The 21,390-nt window shown below is 40.7% G+C and overlaps 1 protein-coding gene across 7 annotated transcripts in view; it reads left to right on the top strand.

Moving 5' to 3' along the window:
- Window positions 1-21,390, top strand: part of DNAJC6 (DnaJ heat shock protein family (Hsp40) member C6) — a 179,112-nt gene that overhangs the window by 3,299 nt on the left and 154,423 nt on the right. For 2 of the 7 annotated variants that reach the window (XM_081306160.1, XM_081306157.1), the window contains exon 1: window positions 2,834-2,970. The exons of 2 other annotated variants lie outside the window; for them this stretch is intronic. Coding sequence is in view for 1 of the 5 variants with exons in the window: in XM_081306156.1 (XP_081162282.1) it covers window positions 2,856-2,970 (115 nt within the window). In the remaining 4 variants the exon portion in view is untranslated. Of the gene's footprint in view, window positions 1-2,733; window positions 2,971-14,717; window positions 14,909-21,390 lie in introns of those variants that run through there. 3 more of the 7 variants (XM_081306161.1, XM_081306158.1, XM_081306156.1) reach the window with 2 other exon arrangements.

The following is a 21,390-nucleotide window of genomic DNA, read 5'->3' as shown; positions in this document are numbered from 1 at the left end:
TTGTTTTTTTTTTGGATTATTTTCTTAGCATTATTTTCTCCAACAACATCCATTTACCTGCAAATGCTATAATTTTATTCTCTTTTATTGCTGAGTCATTATTCCATTGTGTATATGTGCCACATTTAAAAAAAAAATTCATCTACTGAGGGGCATCTAGGTTGGTTCCACAGTTTAGCTATTGTGAATTGTGCTGCTATAAACCTTGATGTGGCTGTGTCCCTGTAGTATGCTGTTTTTAAGTCCTTTGGGTATAGACTGAGGAGTGGGATAGCTGGGTCAAATGGTGGTTCCGTTCCCGGTTTTCCAAGGAATCTTCATACTGCTTTCCACTTTGGCTACACCAATTTGCAGTCCCACCAGCAATGTCTGAGTGTGCATTTATTGTTGTTTGTCTTCATAATAGATAACATTCTTACTGGAATGAGGTGATATCTTAGAGTAGTTTTGATTTGCATTTCTCTACTTGTGAGAGATGATGAACATTTTTTTGTATATTTGTTATTGATTGTATATCCTCTTCTGAGAAGTGTCTGTTCATGTCCTTGACCCATTTATTGATTGGGTTATTTGTTATTTTGGTGCTTGGACAACTATTTTCATGTGGTGCTGGGGCTCGAACCCAGTGCCTCACACATGTTAGGCAAGCACTCTACCACTGAGCTGTAACCCCAGCCCAGGAGATTGTTCTTTTTTGGCCAGAATTCTCCATAGGCAACATGTCTTCCTCAATGTATTACATCTGGGCGCATTCAATTTTCATCTGCCTCCGTTAGTGATTTTAAATTTGACCACCTAGTGAAGCTCTTGTCTGATATTCAATTGTTTGGACCTATAAAAATGGCAATTGTATGATTTGACCCAACATTTAACTTTTTAAAAACATTTGTTCTTTTTGGGCTGGGATTGTGGCTCAGTAGTAGAGTGCTTGCCTAGCATGTGTGAGGTACTGGTTTCCACCCTCAGCACCATATAAAAATAAATAAAGATGAAAAATTTTTTTCTTTTTAGATATACATGTCAGTAGAATGTATTTTGACATAATATATATATATATATATATATATATATATGGAGTACAGCTTTTTATTCTTGTAGTTGTACATGATGTGGAGTTACTCTGACCATGTATTCATATATGAACATAGGAAAGTTATGTCTGATTCAATCTACTGTCTTTCCTATCCCCATCTCTTATCCCTTCACTTCATTTCCCTTTGTCTAATCCAATGAACTTCTATTCTAACCTCCCTCCCCTTATTGTATGTTACCATCCGCATATTGAAGAGAACATTTGGCCTTTGGATTTTGGGGACTGGCTTATTTTCACTTAGCATGATAATCTCCAGATCCGTGCATTTACCATCAAATGCCATGATTTCATTATTCTTTATGGCTGAGTAACATTCCATTGGGGTGTGTGTGTGTGTGTGTGTGTGTGTATATATGTGTATATATATATATATATATATATATATATATATATATATATATATATATATATATATATAACATTTCCTGTATCCATTCATGTGTTGAAGGGTACCTAGGTTAGTTTCATAGCTTTACTATTGTGAATTGAGCTGCTATAAACATTGATGTGGCTGCATCTCTATAGTATGCTGATTTTAATTCTTTTGGATATATATACCCGGAGTGGGATAACTGGGTCAAATGATGGTTCCATTCTCAGTGTTCTAAGGAATCTTTACACTGCTTTCCATAGTGGTTGCACCAATTTGCAATCCACTGGCAGTGTTGAGTGTGCCTTTTCCCCCACATCCTTGCCAACATTTATTGTTATTTGTATTCTTGATAATTGGCATTCTTCCTGGAATAAGATGAAATCTCAGTGGAGTTTTAATTTGTATTTCTCTAATTACAAGAGACATTTAACTGTTATGGAGGTTTTAGATGTGTAATTTGCCCTCTTATGCAGTTTCCCAATCTGTGAGGTTAAGTATTAATTGTTTCACTTCCCTGAAAATACCATTGGCACGTGAAAAACACTCCCAAAATACTAGCTATTATTATTGCAGCCTGGCAGTGTGTCGTTTTGATCCTCCCGCCCTCCCCTGCCCTGCAGTCCCTCCCAAATAGGAGCTGAATCTCAGCAGAGATAAGTAGTGTTCATGGGGTGGGTGGCGCCTCAGCTCTGCTATTTCAGTTTCCCCATCTGCAAAATAGGGAATACCTCTCACTGCACTGGGTGAGGTTTAATGGTATGTATGTAAAAGTGGCTGGACATATGTTCTCAAAAAATCATGGATAACTCATAATTTGTTATATGAAGAAAACAGGAATATCTATCAGTCCCCCGCCCCTTATTTCTAACATGTTGATTCATTCTGAGATAGTAGTAAGCTGTGAAAAAGACGGGGGAAGCGGGGGGTGGGGGAAGAGAGAGAGATAGAGATGAGAGAGGGAGAGAGAGAGAGAGAGAGAGAGAGAGAGAGAGAGAGAGAGATAGATAGATCATCATTTAGCCCCGTGTGATCTCTCTGGACAGAGCTTCGATTTCATCGTATGTGGTAAGGGAATAAAAATTAGTGCACACTCTACAGGTTTACTGTGAGAATTAACGATGCCTGACTGTACTTGGGCACCGAGTGAAGGGCTTGTGACTTCAGCCTGCACCTGTTCAGTGCTCGCAGGGCGAGCGCTGCGCAGCGCGACCCGCCGCCCGCCCCGCCGCCTCCTGCGGGTTCAGTTTTCCCCTCCGCAAGCTCCTCCCCCCACTGGCCGCGTCCACCCGGGCGGCGGCCGGGCACCTGGCAGACGCGTGGCGGCGGTGACAGAGAGAGGTGACCCTCGGGCCGAGGCGGCGGCAGTGGGGGAGGGGCGCGGGCGCACCGATGGGCGCGACTGAGAAAAGAGGCAAGAAGAGCCGGAGGCTGTTTTCGTCGCTGCGGCAGTGGAAGGCGGCCCGGAGGCTCTGGAGGACGCGCTGGGCTCGCGAGGCGGCGCTCGGTGAGTGTGGGCGCGGTCGGCGGGGACCTGTTACCCGCCCGCGCCGGCCTCCAGCTGCTGGGCGCCGCGGTGGCTCGGCGGCCGGGGCCGCCTGTGTTAGCGGCCCTGGATCCGCAGGTAGGTGGCGGGGCCTGGATGCCCGGCCCGGGCGACCACACACGTCGACCCTCGGTCGGCTGCGGGGACCAGATCACTCAGGAGCTCCTTGGGGGACCTCGGTGAAGCGCAGGGTCGGTTCCAGCACGTCTCCTCCACGCGCCTAGACCTTCGTGTCTGTCCGTTTGGCTTTGCACAGAGGGAATGCAGGCCAGGCGATCTTTCTCAGGTTTGCATCCCCGTGGCCGGTCCCCCCACACCTGGCCCCGAGCCTGCAATGCAGTACCGTCGGGGGACTTCATCCGAAAGCAAGGTCCTCCCCATCGGGACTCAACCTACCCATTTTCTAATCCGTCTGCGGACACTCCCGGGTTACCTCCTAAACTCTAACCACGATAAACTACTTTCCAAGCACACTTCATCCTGTCCTCACTAGGGCCTTAATTCGCTTCCGTAGAGTCACTGACTCACTCCATCCATTCATTCCACAATTTGTATGGAGTCCCTCTCTCTGCTGGGGCCCCAAGGGAACAAAATATCAAGCCTCCTCCTTGTGGAACTGCTTCTAGAGATGGCAGTCATTCCACACCTAAACCAGACACACCCCTCATCTCGCAGGGCTGTGGGTAATTGGGAGGAATGAAGCTGGGAGAGGGAAAGGAAGGTGCACAGGAAGCCCCCCTAAAGTAGTGCCATCCAGTGGAGACCTGAGCCTGACTGGGTTCTTCTGGCAGACAGCCAGAGGAGTGCTTCCTTGCCTGGGGGAATAACTTGTGGAGTGGTTTCCTGGAGCCCAGCAAGGGGAAGGAGGGACACAAGAGTGGACGCAAGGCCCCTCCCTGCAGGCCAGGGGAAAGTGTGGGGAGTTTATTCTAAGTGAGCTGGGAAGTGATCAAGCAAGGAAATGACATGCTGGCTGGCTCTGACTTCTCTCTTTCTGCAATGGCATGCTCTCATTGCTCAGCCTGACTGCTTCCTCATCCTCTGCCAAGACTAGTCAGATGTCATCATCTCCCTGAAGCTTTTCCTGAGGTTCCTGCCACCTGTACCCTCTGCTTTAGAATTTCATCACCTCTAGGGCATTTGTCACTTAATCTGGTATTTTGGCAGTCAAAAGCGCATCCATCTTTTCTTCTCCCACTAGGCTAAGTGCAGGGCTTGGCACTTTGTAGACACCTGCACAGCATTGGCTTGTGTGTGGGGAGATGGGGGGAATTTTGTCTGTTTTCATCATTCAAAGATGCTTGCTCTGAGAGGCTGACATGCCTTGATTTCTAAAATGGCTGACCTGATCTAGGGCAGAAACCAGATGGCACCTGGGTCCTGTCACTGAAAGAGTCACCTCCACTCCTTTGTTCTGAGGATTGAATGCATGAATGAATCCAATGAATGAGTAGTTATAAGGTGCTGGCACATGGTAAGAATAAGTTTGACAAAGACCAGTAATAGTTACCTTTCAAATATTTATTTATTGCACTGGACACAAACTTTTTCTGGTAGAGTAGTTAGGGAGATTATGTAGGTTGAAATTGTCATCTTGCTTGACTTTCAAGGTATGTGTTCCTACTTTTAGACAGTTTGCCAGTAAAATTTCCTCCTGTCGTCAAGAGCTGTTGCTGAACCCTAGGGCTGAAGACTGAGAACTCCTTTTCTTTAACTTGGTTGAGATTGGGGATTGCAACAGGTATTCCTTGAAAGACAATTGCATACAGAGTGTGGTTCCATGAATTGTATGAATGTTTACAAAAGAGGAGTAAAGGATATTGCCACTATAGTAATGAGTTAGAATGAGTGTTCTAGTTTTTAAATTTATGAGCCAAGTCTATACTACATGCACAGCATCCTCTACTCTTTGTTTCTCTGTTCCTGTCCTAGGAGCTCACCCACTGCTTCCAAGTACAGTTCTTAGGTGGGATTTTATCTGTTTCCTACATTTTTCTACTATTTATTTCTCTTCCTTTCCCCAGTACATTCTGTGGATAAGGCCATTATAATATCTTCTATTAAAAGATACTTTATAGAGTAGTTCAACTACAAGATCTTTCTCAGATCTTGATAATACCCCTGGAAGGAGAGAGGGCAGATATTACTTATTTCCCTCATTTTATACCCCAAGGAAGGTGAATCTAGAGACACTGAGTGGCATGTAGGCAGTCATGTGACTGGTGAGTGTCTGGCTCAGGCCTGACTACCCGTGAATTACCCTATCACATCTCCCTGAGCAAAATAAATATATTTTAGTGTCTATATTCATGGGGGACCAAAGTAAAACTAATATATATTGTGTAGTGAAAGAAATCTATATCCTAATTATATTTGATATTTTCAAGAGTGGCCTGAATTTCTTATGAAGATATCAATATCACTTTGGGCTTCCAGAATCATAGCTTTGATGTTAGACTGTGATTATAATATGACACTAACATGTGGCACACTAATAAGCTGTGTGATCTTAGCCAGGATACTTGTTATGGTTTAGATATGAAGTGTTCCCCAAAGACTCATGTTTTAATGGCATGCATGGTCCCCAGTGCAACATTGTTCAGAGGTGGAGACTTTGGAAATTGATTATAGTATCACCCTGTCTTCCACAGAAAATTTTAATTAAGCTTCTCCAGAAGTCTTCACCATAATTGATCTTAGGACTATCAGCACAAGAATCTCTACAGAATAGTTCAGTGTCATTAAACTACTTATTTCCTGTTGCTCTATCTTACTTGGCTTCGTTTGGAAGTGATCAGCACTCCAGGTGCTGAACACCCCTTTACCAGTTTTTTTTTTTTAGTTGTAGATAGACACAATACCTTTATTATTTTATTATTTTTATGTGGTGCTGAGGATGAACCCAGGGCCTCACATGTCCTAGGCAAGTGCTCTACCACTGAGCCACAACCCAGCCCCTTTTACTAGTTTTTCACAAACATTTATGGACTATTTAATATAAATAACAACATATATAATAGAAGTGTGCTTGCAAATGCAGAGTGTGATAAGAAAAACATTCTTTAACTAGGTCTCTGGTCTTGGGCTGGAGATTCACAGAGGTGTTTACATTTCAAAGAGAAGAAGTTATTAATTGGGCTCCATGGTAACAGCTAGCAGGGGGAGAAAAGTAAAAGAAGAGCTTCTCAGACACTGTCCTTGAAGGGTTAACTTGCCTAGAACAGTGAAAGAAAATGCTGCTATTGTGTGATCTTCTGCAGACTGTGAACTTCTGATCCACTCCTTTTATGTGCTGGGTATAAAGTTCCAAAACTGCCTGAATTCCGATGGACGGAGTTCAGGGGAATCCATTGATTACAGTGAAAGCTCTGCCCTCTGAATCTGGCTATAGCCCAATAAATCTGCTTCCGGTTGCTATTTGGTGTCTTGCCTGTCTATTCTCCGCAACAGGATCACAAGGGCTATGGCCTCATGAATGGCTTAATCCATTGAGGGATTCATAGCTGATGGCATTATTGGGAGGTGATTAAAAACTGCAGGAGGTGGGGCATATTTGGAGGGAATTGGTCCTTGGGGGTGTGTCTTTGGGGACTATATCTTGTCCGTAACACGCACCCCTCTCTGCTTCCTGGACTATGAGGTGAGCAGCTTTGCTCTGCAACACCTTGGCACCAGGACATACTGCTTTGCCTGATCACAGGCCTAGAAGGAATGGAGCCAGCTGACTATGGACTAGAACCTCTGAAACAATAAGCTAAAATAAATCTTTCCTCCTTTAAGTTGTTTGTCAGGTATTTGGGTCACAGTGACAAAAAGTTAACATAGTACTTAATCTTTTTTTTTTTTAAGAGAGAGAGAGAGAGAGAGAGAGAGAGGAGAGAGAGAGAGAATTTTTAATATTTATTTTTCAGTTCTCGGCGGACACAACATCTTTGTTGGTATGTGGTGCTGAGGATCGAACCCGGGCCGCATGCATGCCAGGCGAGCGGGCTACTGCTTGAGCCACATCCCCAGCCCCAAGTACTTAATCTTTTTAAAACTTAATTACTTAACATCTATAAAACGGGGATGAAAATTTGTATGTCATGTTACTATGATGATTAAATGAGTTCCTAACACATAGAGACTCACAAAGGGCTGGTTGTTATTTTTATGTATTTGAGTCCAGGTCTTTGACGATATGATTGCTCCCCAAATATGGTTAGTTGTAGAACTGGAAAGTTCAGTGAGCAATGGGAAAGATCATATCTGGAGGATATTTGGGGACAGCTAAATCTTTTGGGCAAAGCAAAAGTTCTTCTTCACCAGCATTCTTCTTTCTCTCATCTTCCACCCCTCACAACACAGATAAGGCTGCAGATAAGAAGGACCATGGCTTCTAGGGACTCTTGGCATCTTTTCATCCTAATGCTCTGTCCTGTACAGAGTAGATATTCAATAAATATGTTCAGAATGAATGAATTATTTCACTCCTGTATAGCTCGAACGAGAATGAGTCTGAACATTTTTGACTATAGCTATAGTATTAATACCTAGGAGGACAATTACTGGATCAGAGGACATATTCTTTTTCTTCTTAAGTTTGGGATATTAACAAGTAAATATCCATAAGTTCATGCTATTTTAGTTCTTATCAGCAATGTGTGAGATTCATGATTTCATTGCTAGACTTACAAAAAAAATCTATGGGTGCTTTATAATTATACATAATAGTGGGATTCATTATGCCATATTTGTACATGCACATAACATAATTTGATCAATTCATTCCCCAGTACCTTCCCTTTTCTTCCCCTCTTCCCTCCCCGTGATGTGGTTTGTTCCACTCTACTGCTCTCCATTCCATAATTATTATTTTAATTACTTCATTATCACAATATATTTACACATATGAACCATTGTGTTATATTTGTACGTGGACATAGCATAATTTGGTAGATTTCATTCCTGAGAACTTCCCCATGCTTTCTCTTCCCACTCCCCTTTTTGAGCCCTTTCTTCTACTCTTTTTTTTTTTTTCATGAGATCCCCCTCTTTTAATTCACATTTTTCTCTCTTTCTCTAGCTTCTGCATGTGAGAGAAAAATTCTACCCTTAACCTTCTGAGTCTGGCTTATTTCACTTAGCATGATGTTCTCCAGTTCCATCTATTTATCTGTTGCTAGATTTTTTAATGCTTGCCAATTTGATGGGTGTGGAATGTATACTTATTTTATGTTGATTTCCTTGATGAATAATGAAGTTGAGTGTCTTTTCTTGTCTCTTTACCTGAATATTGGCCATGCTTATGAGAACCTCTATGAAAAGTTTGTTCATATCTTTTCCTAATCTTTTATTTGGTAGTTTTTTTTTTCTGTAAGTATTTTCTTTTAATTTTTATTTGTTTAAATTTCAAAACAATCCACTCATGGGAGTTTCCATGATATCAGTTATATGAAAGCACAAATAAATTACTTTACAAGGTACCATTAAGCTTGTCTTCAGTAGTTTTTCTTATCTATTGATAGGACTTCTTTACATATTCTAGATGCTAGTCATTTATTTGATTTAGATGTCAAAACAGCTTAAAATATCTACCATGTAAGTAGTTCTGAATGGGAATAGGCAAGCTGTGCTGGGTGGAATTAGCCCTTCAAATGCATCTGTTCTTTCCAGAGAATGCTATTTTAGTCAAATATCAAAGCTTTTACAGAAAAGGGAGTGAAAATACTTTGTGATCAGTAGACTTTGCTAGTCCCAGAAATATTGTTGATAATTGACCCTGAATTCCTCCCAGGAGAAATCACCTTATCCAGACCCTCCTGGGGCAAGGAGTCCTGGCCTGAGCTATGATCAGCCCTGGGAAAACACAGCTGGAACTAGAGTCGGGCTCCATTAACAGGAAGTACTTTCTAGGACAGGTTAGTTGGAGAGGAGCACAGAACCCCTGCCAGGTAATTGGTGGGTTTGTCTCTTATTGTCATTTTCTGAAAACCTATTCCTAAAAACAAATCACATTAAATGAAGGCAATCATACCTATCCAGCTTATTCCCAAGGTTATTGGAAAGATCAGGTGAGGTCATAAATATGAAAAGACTGTGTAAAAACAAGATATGTTAGCTAACCAGTCTTTTGCCAGAGTGGGAAAATCCAATGGAACTACAATTTTAGGCCTGATTCCTTCTCCTGTGTTCCTTTCTGCAGACAGGTGCACGATTGTAGAGCCATGGTTCTCTGACCGTGTTCTCTAGACCAATAGCATCAACATCACCCTTGAACTTGTTAAAAATGCAAATTCTCAGCACTTACCTCAGAACTACCAAACTGGAAAGTCTGGGGACAGGGCTCAGAAACCTGTGTCTTGACAAGTGATTCTGATGCACATGGAAGTTTGAGAACCTGTGACCTGTGGAATGAGCAAGGGCTTTCAAGCCAGCAAATGTGGGCTTAACTCAGTTTCTTCCGTTTGCTAACTGTGTACTGAATGTGTTATCAGACCCTCCTGGGCTCCCAAGCTCTCACCAATAAAAGGAAAATAATAGGATGATTTCCCTCCCCTCCCTGGTCTTGGCAAGTGACCTTGACTCTTTTTACTTCATTTTTTTCTCATCTAGAAAACTGGGACAGGCAAGAGTTAACTTGTTTGCACTCTTATTGTATGACAGCCACAGTCTGAAACAGTGCATGTTTTTATTTTATTTTTTATTCTTACAGTAATCCCTACTTTATAAATGAGGAAAGGTAGGGCAGAGAGAACCTTTATTTTATTTCCAAAGTTACACAGCTAGTACCCTGGAATTCAAATCCAGGTAGCCTGCTGTGAGCATCTTTAAAGATACTCCTTGACCGATAAGTTCTTGATAAATGTATGACAATGGCAATAGAAAATCACTTGGCAGGTAGGAGGTGCTTCATATATCACTTTCCTTCCCCTTGCCTGGTAGTTTGAGGTCACAGGGCTTTAACTGGTCTGACTGACTGACTCTTTCTTTCTTTCTTTCTTTCTTTCTTTCTTTCTTTCTTTCTTTCTTTCAATAATTGTTTTAGTTGGAGATGGACACAACACCTTTATTTTATTTATTTATTTATTTATTTATTTATTTTTATGTGGTACTAAGGATTGAACCCATGTGTTAGGCAAGGGCTCTACCACTGAGCTATAACCCCAGCCCTAACCAGCTTTTCTTATAGTGGTGTTGCTCTCTTCTGTGGTTAGTTCCCTAATCATACACCTCCACCCCACCCCCAACACATCAGCAGTTTTTCTCTCTTTGCCTCACTTCTTTATGGTCATTTAGGTGCTCTGAGCAAACCAAAGCCCTGGCTGGACTGAGGAAGGGCAGGTGTAATGAAGGAGGGGAAGCCACCCTCCTTCACCTCACCCTGGCATGTTTAGGGAATGAATGATGAAGCTAGAAGAGGCTCCAGCCTCATCAGAAAGACATTTGGTCTGTCTAATGAGGGACGTATCTTCTGGGTCTCTCTTTGCTTACCTGTCCACTAAGCAAGAAATAAAAGTGCCACAAAAGTTTCAAAGGAATTATAGAAATGTTTTTAATTTTTTTTTCTGTGCCCGTCTTTCTTCAGAGTAAAAGTTGCAGCTTAGAAATTTAACCCCCAATATTACAGCAGGGTTGTTCTCCCTTTTTTTAAAAAAATTCCAGGACAATAAGAATCCTTATTCCCTTTCAGTTCAGAGTCTCACTCTGTTGTTCTTTTTTTTTTTCGATATCTTTGAATTTTATTATTATTTTAATTTTACAAGTTTTATGAGGAATAATGTGAAATTTTGATACATGTATTCAGTGCATAATGATCATGATGTTCTAAAAGCCATAATCAGGTCTTTTTCACCGCATCCCATAGCTTGGATCTGTAACAAGTGCCAGGTGTCACCTCTTTGAAGATGTTTTACGTGTCCTCCTCATTTAATAAAGTTTACCCTTACTTACTCCTTTTTTTTTTTTTTTTTTGAAATCACAAATCACTCTGTTGTTCTTGAAAATTCTCTTCTTCGATCTGCTCTCAAGATGGCCTCGCCTACTGGGCATGACTCACCAGTCTAGTGACTCAGGAGTGGCATCTAACAAGAGAAGGAATGTGCAGAGCTGTGGAGGGACTTAGTGGCCAGTGGAGCCTGCCTGAATCCTTCTCTCAATGCAGTTATTGAGACAGAACATCAAGCCAAGCAGTGCCTGCTTATAGTGGTCCTTGGTTTCATTATTCCAATTTATTTGAAGGTTGGGGTCTGCCAGAGAGTTGCTTTGTTATGGAAAACTCCAAAGTTTAAGGCCATTATTGTCCCTCCATGAGGTGTGGCCTCAGGGATTACTGTGGGGCAGTGAAAGACTTGTGAGTATTCATCTGATGCTGGAAGGAATGGCCAGGGAATCAGGGGACTAAAGCTTTGGTATGGTGTCAGGAGAGGAAGCAAAGGCTTTTTATTTAATGAGACCTTCAAAATGCTTCAACTTAATATTTTTTAAATTTCTTTTTTTTTTTTTTAGCTGTAGATGGACACAATATTTATTTGTGTATTTTTATCTAATACCAGGGATTGAACCCTGTGCCTCACGTGCATGCTAGGCAAACACTCCCACCACTGAGCCACAACCCTGGCCTCTCAACTTAATATTAAAAAAAAAATCAAGGATTAATAGACACATGTACCAAATATACCAAAATGAACCTGAACATGGAGCTAACTGTACAATTCTTTTGACTTTTCTGAACATTTGAAACTTTCCAAATTACAGTGTTGGGTAAGATGCAGGTACCCCTAGCAATGACCACACTTAAAAAAAAAAAAAGTTATTTATTTTGAAGAACAAAATGGCAGCCCTCCCTCCCTCCTCCCACTTTCTTACTACTCCCAGTCTTCATTTCCCCACTTGCACCCTGAGCAGCTTGCTTGATTAAAAGGGGCCTAGAGTGAGACAGGTCAGTAGTTAGCTACTCCTTTATGCCAAGGGCTTTATATCCCTTTGATATGTATATCCTCTCATAATAACCATACAAACTAGTTATTATTTTTCATATTTTATGAGGAGACTGAGACTCAGAGGGCTAAACTTGACCCAGGTCAAAGGTAACAATCTTACAATAATTATGGAGCCCTACTTTGTGCGTCAAACTTCATGCCACATACTTTACATGTTTTAACTCATTTGAACCTCTACTGTCACTAGGGGATATGTACCATTTTAATCTTCATCTTACAGATCAGGAATGGAAACTTGGAGAGGTGCAAGAATTTGTCCCAACTATCCTTATCGGTCAGTAAATGGCAGAGCCCGCTAGCCTTTTCAGAGCCCTTGCTCCACTATTCCGCCCAGGTCTGGACATCCCTTTGCCTAACTCAGGAAGTTAGCATACCTTGTGGAAACTTCTTGACCTGAGACCACAAGCTTCTGAGGACAGAGAATTTTTTTTTGGCTCTGTGTCATTCTTAATTGTTCAGAGCAGTACCTGGCACTAAGAATACTATTGAATGAAATGGTGCATGAATTCCTCAGCCTCTCAGCTCTGAAACTTTTTGACTGTTCTGAACTTAGCCTTTGAAGGCAGAGATGTCCGTTTCTTTGATGTGATGTATGGGCCAGTGCCTCCTTCAGTGGTCACTGAGGAGTTATAAGGAAGGCACGTGTATTAGGCAGCTTTCTATCACTGTAACAAAATCCCTGAGATGACTTATGAAGAAAAAAATGTTTATTTTTAGCTCATGGTTCCAGTCCATGACTGGCTTTATTTTTTTGGGCTTGTGGTGAGGCAGCACATCATGGCAGGTGCATGTGGTAGAGCAAAACTGTCCGCTTCATGACTAGGAAGCAAAGAAAAAGACAAAGGGTTGGGGTCCCACAGTGCCCTTTGAAGCTATACCCCCCAGTGACTTAAAGATCTCCCTCTAGGTTCCAGGTCTTAAAGGTTCTACCACCTTCCAAATATCACCACCTTGGGGACAAAGCCTTTAACACATTGGGGGACACTCAACATCAAAATTATAGCAGCATATTCCTGATTGGTCTTAAGTTGTCAAACAAGAGCAAAAAGGCATTACTGTCAAGGAAAGATGGAAACTAGAAAAACAAAACACAAAAGAAAACAAAAACAACCTTAAAATTTTCCAAACTTCCAGGGAGTCTTCAAATTTTAGCAGCTAGAGATCACCCCCAGGGAGCACTAGTGGTCATGAAGTTTTCACTCCATAGCCTTCTTTGACTCTTGGCTGCATAATAAGTAGCTAAACACTGGCAATTAGTCCTCTTAAATGTGCCCAAGCAGTTGGTAATTATACCTTGCATTTATAGAGTGGTTAGTTTACAAAGTACTGCATCTGTTCTCTCTTTTGATCTTGCAAACAGCCTGGTATATATCCAGGGCAGGTATGATTAGCCCATTTTACACCCGAGGAAACTGATGGTAGAGAGGCTAAATCATCTGCCTTACACACTCAGTTAATAATTGGTAGGCAGAGAGAGAGGTCTTCAACCTCTTCTCTTGACTCCTAGTCCAGGAAATTTTCTGTGTCCATATTGTATTTAACCCAGCAATTCTGTGGATGAAAGCAACAGATAGATATATTTCTTTTTGTTGCTTTTCTCCCAGCTTAGTTAGGTCTTAGATTGGGTCAGTTAATCCTTATGAGTATCAGTTTACCAATTTGAAAAATGGAGAACAAACACGAGATATCAGTGAGGGCATATGGAGCAGAGGAAGTTGTGAGGGTTCAGAACTTAAACAAACAAATACAACAAAAACAATAAAAAGAATTTTGAGTGAAGATGTTTGGAAGACTGATGATCCTGACCTATTTTCCATAAATTAAATGTCACCTCACTTGGCTTCCTTATCTAAAATGGCACCTCTGTAACCTGATTACCATGCTTCATTTTTCTTTACAGCATTTACTGCCATTTATTATATGACTGTGTTTGCCCATTGCATGTCTGAATCCTCCCACCAGAATGTAATAGTCATGGGAGTAGGCATTTGGTTTGTTTTTGTACTCGGAAACCCTAACAGGTAGAATAGTGCCTGGCACAAATAATCAATTGTTGAGTGAATGATCAAAGAGTGAATTAATGATTCCAAGTTGCATAAGGATATGAAGTAAGCTTGAATTGAATATGGGAAGATTTGCCTGAAATTTCCTTGCCCTTCCACTGAGGGATCTCTTGGTATGGCTTCCTCATACCTATTCCTGGCTGAGGCACCCAATGGCTTACAACCAAAGTCTCCTTGACTGTCTACTTACACCTGGGGGGAATGAATTCAGTAATCTGTGTCCATGCACCAGACCCTTGTATTGCACCCTATGCGTTTGTTTCAGAACAGCTGGGAACACTTGTGAGTACTGGGGACCGTCTGGGTGCACTGTTGTATCCTCATCACCTAGCATGGTTCTTGAACCACTGAGGGGTAAAAAATGTTGTTGAAGAGATGAATGAAGCAATGAATGAAAATGTAAGAGGAAACAAAACACAGGGCTCCTAATCCCCTTTAAAAAATGCAGTTACTGTTTGAAAAGAAGCCCAGCACAAGGCATAGACGTTGCCCTTTCCGTGTGAACCAAATCTCTCCTGAGGCAAGGAGGCGCTAAACAATTGGTTCCTTACCCTGAGGGAAGGAAAGGCAAGTCTGGCTCCGGATCCGGTTCCACGCCATGTTTTGGAAGTTGTGTTTACGTCTGCCTTCATCTCCATCCTTTCCGCTCTAGCATAAGCAAAATTATAACCCCGCACACCGACTTGCATGCAATTATCATAGCCTGAGTGCTCCTCCGCTGAGGGACTTCGTCCCCGAGACCGCTGACTGTCTGTGAATGACAAATCAAAAGTCAGGGTTGCAGAATCAGCTGGACTTTTCTGCTTATTGGCAGCAGAGGGAGGAAGCAGAGAATGAAAGATTCTGAAAATAAAGGTAAGGGGCCAACTGCAGAGGGGAGGCTAAAAGATGCTAGGGATGAGATGTCGCTCCGTGAATGTTTAAGTTGTATTACTGGCTGATTTAACATTATTATGCATATATTATTCAAAAATTCTAGTTATATAATAAGTGTGTCTGTCTTAAATGACTTTTGGTTTCCAAATATTGTGTCATTCAATTTACCATTTTTGTAGTCCTAAATATAACTACAGCTTTTTTTTAAATTCTGTATTTGATCTTGGCTAGAACATATTTCCATTTCACAGATTTCCTTATAATGGCTTTCAGAATCTTGATAATTGTATTTTGGGGTGTTCGTAATAGTTAATCATTAAAAGGTAGGTTTTCAATGCATTATTGGAATATCTAAAATAGTTGGGACTTAAACAATTTGGATTTTCAAGAAAAAACGTTGATGGAGAATCCCTCATCGTACATTAATCTTTTGAGAGGGCCCAGTGGGGAGCCATCTGACCTTCAGAACTGTTTATCTTGCTAAGATAAATGCAAACTCCACCCCCCAACCTTCCCACCACCCCAACCTGACAAGGAACCCCCCAAACAAAACCAGAAACAACCCCCAGACCCCTCAAACCAAATAGCAACATCATTCTGTTTGAGGAATAGGAAAGGAAAGATCTCATTGAAAACGAGGTAACCAAATTTCAAGTTCAACAACAAGAATTCTGGAGCATTCTGGGGTTTTAAATTCTGAAGCTCTTAAATTTTCTGCCGCAGTTGGGGGAGGAGCAATGGACCCCTGGGTCTCAGGAGGCTACACGTGGTCCCGTGTTCTTCCTTCCTTCTTCCTGCCTTCTGCATTGGTCGCCCTCCTGGTCCTCGTGCGCTTGGAAGGCTCAGAGGGACTGCGCGCCTGGGGGACGGCGCTCCAGTGGCCGCCATCTCCGCGCCGCGGTGCACTGCCCCTGCTTCCGGAGCACTAATTTTAGGGTTCGCCAGCCCGCCCTTCATCCTGCCTGCTGTCTGTATCTCTCCCAGGAGCTGCTGCGCAGCAGTTGGCACCCCACCCTCTGCTGGCGCTCTCTGATTTAAGGAGGCCCCAGCGCCTTGCCCTTGGGCTTTGGGGGCTTGCCTGTGCCCTAGGAGGCACGCAGCGCCCAGGGCAGGTCACATGCTGTTCCTTCGCTGCGAGCGGCGCGTCTCACGACCCTCCCGGGCCTGGGTTAGGTTTTCTGGGAGATCATTGCCATAGCCCAGGGTCCATGCCTTCTTGTGCACTGGACCTCTGGGCTTGGCCTTCAGTTCCCAGGAGTCCGCCTCTGTTTGTGGCTTGTTACAGGATTCCCACCTTGTAACAGCATCCACAGACAGACAGACCGACCATACAGACACACACAATAAGAAGAAGGAATATAAAACAAAATAACAAAAACAAACCCCACACAACCAGGTGCTAGTGGATAGACTGACATTTTAAGCTACCATACTGTTTGTAATGAAGGTTCTTAAGCAATCCCACTTCCTATAATTGAGGCTTTAAAAGTGCCCGGGGTTGCTAGTGTTAGTAGCATTAATATCTCATAGGCTCTGGATCATTCACGTCCACGTATTGACCCATGTGGTTTTGATGTTTTAAATTTTAATTAAGCAGCCTTAGTGCGGAAGAAAACAGCTGTCCATGAGCCTGGTAAATGCAGAGAGGAACTATTCACTCCTGTGTCTAAGCCAGCCAGTCTCTCATGGACAAACAATGCCTGTGTATGTGTAATCAAAGTAAAACTAACTCTGAGAAGAACAGTGGCTTTTCCTCTGTTATTTGCAGTGGCTGGAGAAAGGGTTAATGAAAAGAAAAAAAAAATTGCTTATTTGCCAAGTCATGCTAGGCCGTGCACTTGAGTCAGAAAAAATTAAACCTGCCTAAATTGGAGGTTCAGGCTGAGGTCAGTATTCACCATTGTTTAGAATCAAAATACTCCTGTTTTCTCAGTGTAGCAGCATGTTTTAGGCTTCAGATCCCCAGTCCTATCTGAGGGGAGTATTTAGAATGTTTGTTTCACTTTGAGTTGAAAACAGCCTTGGGCAGGGAGTCAGAATGGTCAAGTTCTGGCTTGTTCATTTATCACTCTTGGTGACCTAGGACAAGACCCTTTATTTCCTTGGGTCTCAGTTTCTTTATCTCTAATATGCAGAGATGTTAGACTGCATTAGTGTGTTTTTTTTTTTTTTTTTTTGTGGGGGATTAGTTCAGTGAGTCTTAAGCAACATTTTAGATGAAACAATAGAAAATGTCAGAAACTGTTGCACATGGCGAGAGTTACTCTTGTTCTCTATAATTTATTTCTGTTTTAAATATTTATGTTCATGTATTTAGGTATGTTGGCTGTATTCTGACATAAGATCTATTTTTAACCGAGTCCCAGTCAAAACAGTTGGAAAAATACTGACACACATGATCACTTATTAATTTGGTTTTCAAAGTTTGTGAAATGCAGTTTTATATGCATATTTATGTCTGTCTCTATCTATCCTTCTTTCTGTCTATTTATCCATCCTTCTACCTATCTATCTATCAATCCATCTATTGAGATTCTTCCAAGTCCATTTCTGGAAAGAATCTCTTCAGAGCTGGGAGACGGATATGTGCTGTTGAACCTAGCTGAGTATGTGATGTGAAGTGGTGTGTATGTGCTGGTGGGTTTTGAGGAGAAAGTGTGACCATGGCAACCAGACCATGAGAGCTATTTGTGGGTACCAATGCACCAGTTGGTGACCTGAATATAAAACAAATACACAAAAATTTAGAGTCTTTATGCTGAAAAGTATAGCAGAAAAACTACTAAAATGTACCAGTTATTCAGAAGTTAACTCTCCCTGTAAAAACTGAAAAAGACTACTAGGTGAAATTTAAAGAGGTTGACAGGGCAAATAAATCATTAGGATAGGGCTAGGGCTATAGCTCAGTGGTAGAGTGCTTGCCTTACCCGTGTGAGGCAGAGGGTTCTATTCTCAGCACCATTCTCAGTGTGTGTGTCCATCTACAACTAAATAAGTATTAAAAAATGATCAGGATATTGGTAGGCAGAAGTTGCATTTTTATAATTCACTGTCACGTGACTGGTGTTCAGTAAAATGTTTCAGAATTTGAAAATTAAAAACTGCCTAGTTTTCCCTCTTTTTAGTATATCTTAGGATAGTCCAGTGAGATTTTTGTCTGTTTGTTTTTTGTTTTGTGTACCGGGGATTGAACCCAGGGGTGCTTAATCAATGAGGCACATTCCCAGCCCTTTATTTTTTTAAATTTTGAGATGGGGTCTCGCTGAGTTCCTAAGACTGCCTTTGGATTTGTGATCCTCTTGCCTCAGCCTCCCAAGCTGCTGTTGCTGGGATTACAGGTGTGTGCCACTGCGCCTGGCCTAGTGAGTTGTTTTGTTTTGTTTTGTTTTGTTTTTTAATTCAAAAGACATTGTATAACACACACCAGCCTATCTCAATAGCTTGGCAAGCCAGGAAAAAAAAAATGTATGACACATCTAAGAAGAAAATAGTGAAATTATTTAATGAGTAGATATCAGCAAACATGACAGCTAATTATAATAATAACCATACTTCTATTTAATGAACAACTAGTACACAAAAAGCTCTCTGTGAAGTAATTTACATATTGTCACAATACTAGAAGGTAGGTGGTGCTTTACATGTAAAGAAATGGATTAAGATTTTATTCAGGCACACATAGCTAGTAAGAGGTATAGCCAGAATTCAAATTCAAGTCTTTTTACTCAAAAACCATTCACATGGCAAGCAAGGGCTTGAAAATAAGAAACATTGTAAAATTGTGGGTTTTAATAACATTATCAACATCATTCATTATTGGAATTAATTTACTATTATAAAAAGGGAAATGTGAACCTTAGAAAATGATCGCTTTTAACTAATATGCCAGATTGTGTTTATTTGAAAAAACAGACATTTTAACTCCAGAGATTGAGCTCCAGATTTTCTTTTCAATGTGTTCTTGAAGTATTTTATGAAACAGGTCTTAGAAATAGAGGTAGAAAGGAGAGGAAAATGTGAAAAGTTGGATGGATTTCTTTTTTTTTTTTCTACAAGAGGTCAGAGAAGATAGCTCTCTTTCAATGTTTCTGTTATTTTTCTACATTTTGTTTCTAAAGAACAATATAATATTCTGTAAGCAAATTAACACATGTATAACATTTTAATGTGGCAAAGCTAGGATTTGAGCCGTATTTATGACTCATGAAAGAATTTTTCATGGAAGTTATTACAAAATCTATTGGAAACTGAATAGACTCAGATCCAGACTTTTAGGCCCTACATATTAAAAAACAAATATATAGTATCCAGCCCTGAATCTGTAATTAAAAATAAAATAAGCATGATAAAACCCCCAAATATTGTGATTTCTTTTTTTCTTAACTACCATGACTTTTGACTTTTAGAGAAAATTCACATTCTTTCAAGGATTTTTGTCAGTGGGTTTTTTTTTTTTGGTGTTATTTTTATTTTTTATTTTATTTTATTTTTTTTAGGTACCAGGGATTGAACTCAGGGTCACTAAACCACTGAGCCACATCTCCAGTCCTTTTTTTTTTTTTTTTTTTAATTTTTAGTTGTCAATGGATTTTATTTATTTATTTATTTATTTATTTATTTATATGTGGTGCTGAGAATCGAACCCTGTTCCTCATGCATGTGAGGCAACTGCTCTGCCACTGAGCCACAACTCCAGATCCCCAGTCCTATTTTGTATTTCTGTTTAGAAACAGGGTCTCACTGAGTTGCTTAGCACCTCGCTGTTGCTGAGGCTGGCTTTGAACTTGTGATCCTCCTGCCTCAGCCTCCCCAGCTGCTGGGATTATATGTGTGTGCCATCATACCTGGCTCAGTGCTGCTTTTGACTCGATGGGTGGGGAAATGATATTTTGATGGTGATCTGCACCTGGTTGAAGAATTTCTCAGGGTTTCAGGACTAGCATGTGGTAGAGCTGTGATTAGAGATTTGTCTATGTCATTGCTTCTCATTGGGAATGGACACACAGGAGATTTGCAAGTATTTTTTTAATAGTCACCTGATCGAGGGGCTCTGGTAATATCCATGGGCAGAAACCAGAAATACCACATGTCCTGCAGTGTCTGGACTGTTCCAGTCAATGGTACACTAGCTGATGTCCTCTGCAACTTTCAAATGTTTTGCTGAAGAAGTAGGTAAAAACCCTCATGCTTTCTGAGCCTAGAACATAAATTGGCTTTTCATATGTACTGAAATCTCCATGCTGTGTAAATCTAAGGAAAATTGTATTTACTCAAGTTCAGAAAATCACTTCCCCAAAGCAATACCTCTTCTGTTTGAGACCCCAGTACAATACACCTGTTTCATTCTATCTACATACAGGTATTCTATTTATTATGTCTTTTCACATAGTTCTACCTGAGCTTTTGCATATTGAAATACACATTGTTTTATTATAAATGATTTATGTCATTTCCCCTTTACATTGTGGCTGAAACATTTTATGTATACAATATATATTTTTTTCCTGTTTGTTTAATTTTGTGTTAGGTAGATTGATGTCATCTAAAGATATTCAAGGGAAAGACAAAATGTTCCTATATTTCTATATATCTGTGTTGCTCAGTGAAGAGTAAAAGGACTTGGTTTTGCTCCCCTTCCTCTTTCAAAGGAGTCTGAGACAACATTAGAACTTCTGAGGATTATATATTCAGTACTGTAATTCTGGCACTTTAAAAAATATTATAACAGGGCTGGAGATATAGGTCAGTTGGTAGAGTGCTTATCCTGCATGCACAAGGCCCTGGTTCAATCCCCAGTACCACCAAACCAAACCAAACAACAACAAAAAACAAACCAAAAAAAAAAAAAAAAACTTATAACAGTTCACAACAGTGGGATTGATCGGCCCTCTTCAGAGGGCAGAGACTTTAGGGTTTAAGTGTTATAACTACCCTCTTCAGAGGGCAGAGACACTAGGGTTTAAGTGTTATAAATTTGCTAAGAAATAATATTTCTGCTCATTGTTCTTATTTTATTTTATTTTTTATGTTACTATAATGAACACTTCAAATTTCATTTTTGAATTGTTCATGAATACAGAAATAAAACTCATTTTTATATGTCAACTTTATTTCAGCAACCAGTTGGTTTTCTGTAAATAATGACAGTTTCATTTTTCCTTTCCTATCTTCTTTCTTGTTTTTTCCTTGTCTTATTTCACGAGCTAGGATCTCTCTTCAGTTGTTATGTTCGGTTAACATTGTCCAAATATACTTTATTGGAAGGGATATATTAGAGCCAGATTGAACTTAGTAAGTGCTATATATTGAACCTTTTTAGTACCTATTCTCTTACGTTTTTTAGATTCTAAATATTTTTATCATTTCTCAAACTACATTTTCTCCTATTTCTGTGTACTTCATAATATTACATGACTGGTATTATATAGTTTCTTATTTTCTACCTCATTTATCATATTCAT

This window comes from Spermophilus citellus (genome assembly GCF_964194105.1).
Source record: "Spermophilus citellus genome assembly, chromosome: 9".
In the NCBI taxonomy this organism is placed as follows: Eukaryota; Metazoa; Chordata; class Mammalia; order Rodentia; family Sciuridae; genus Spermophilus; species Spermophilus citellus.
The sequence above is the reverse complement of the archived record's forward strand: the minus strand, read 5'-3'. Positions and strand labels throughout refer to the sequence as shown.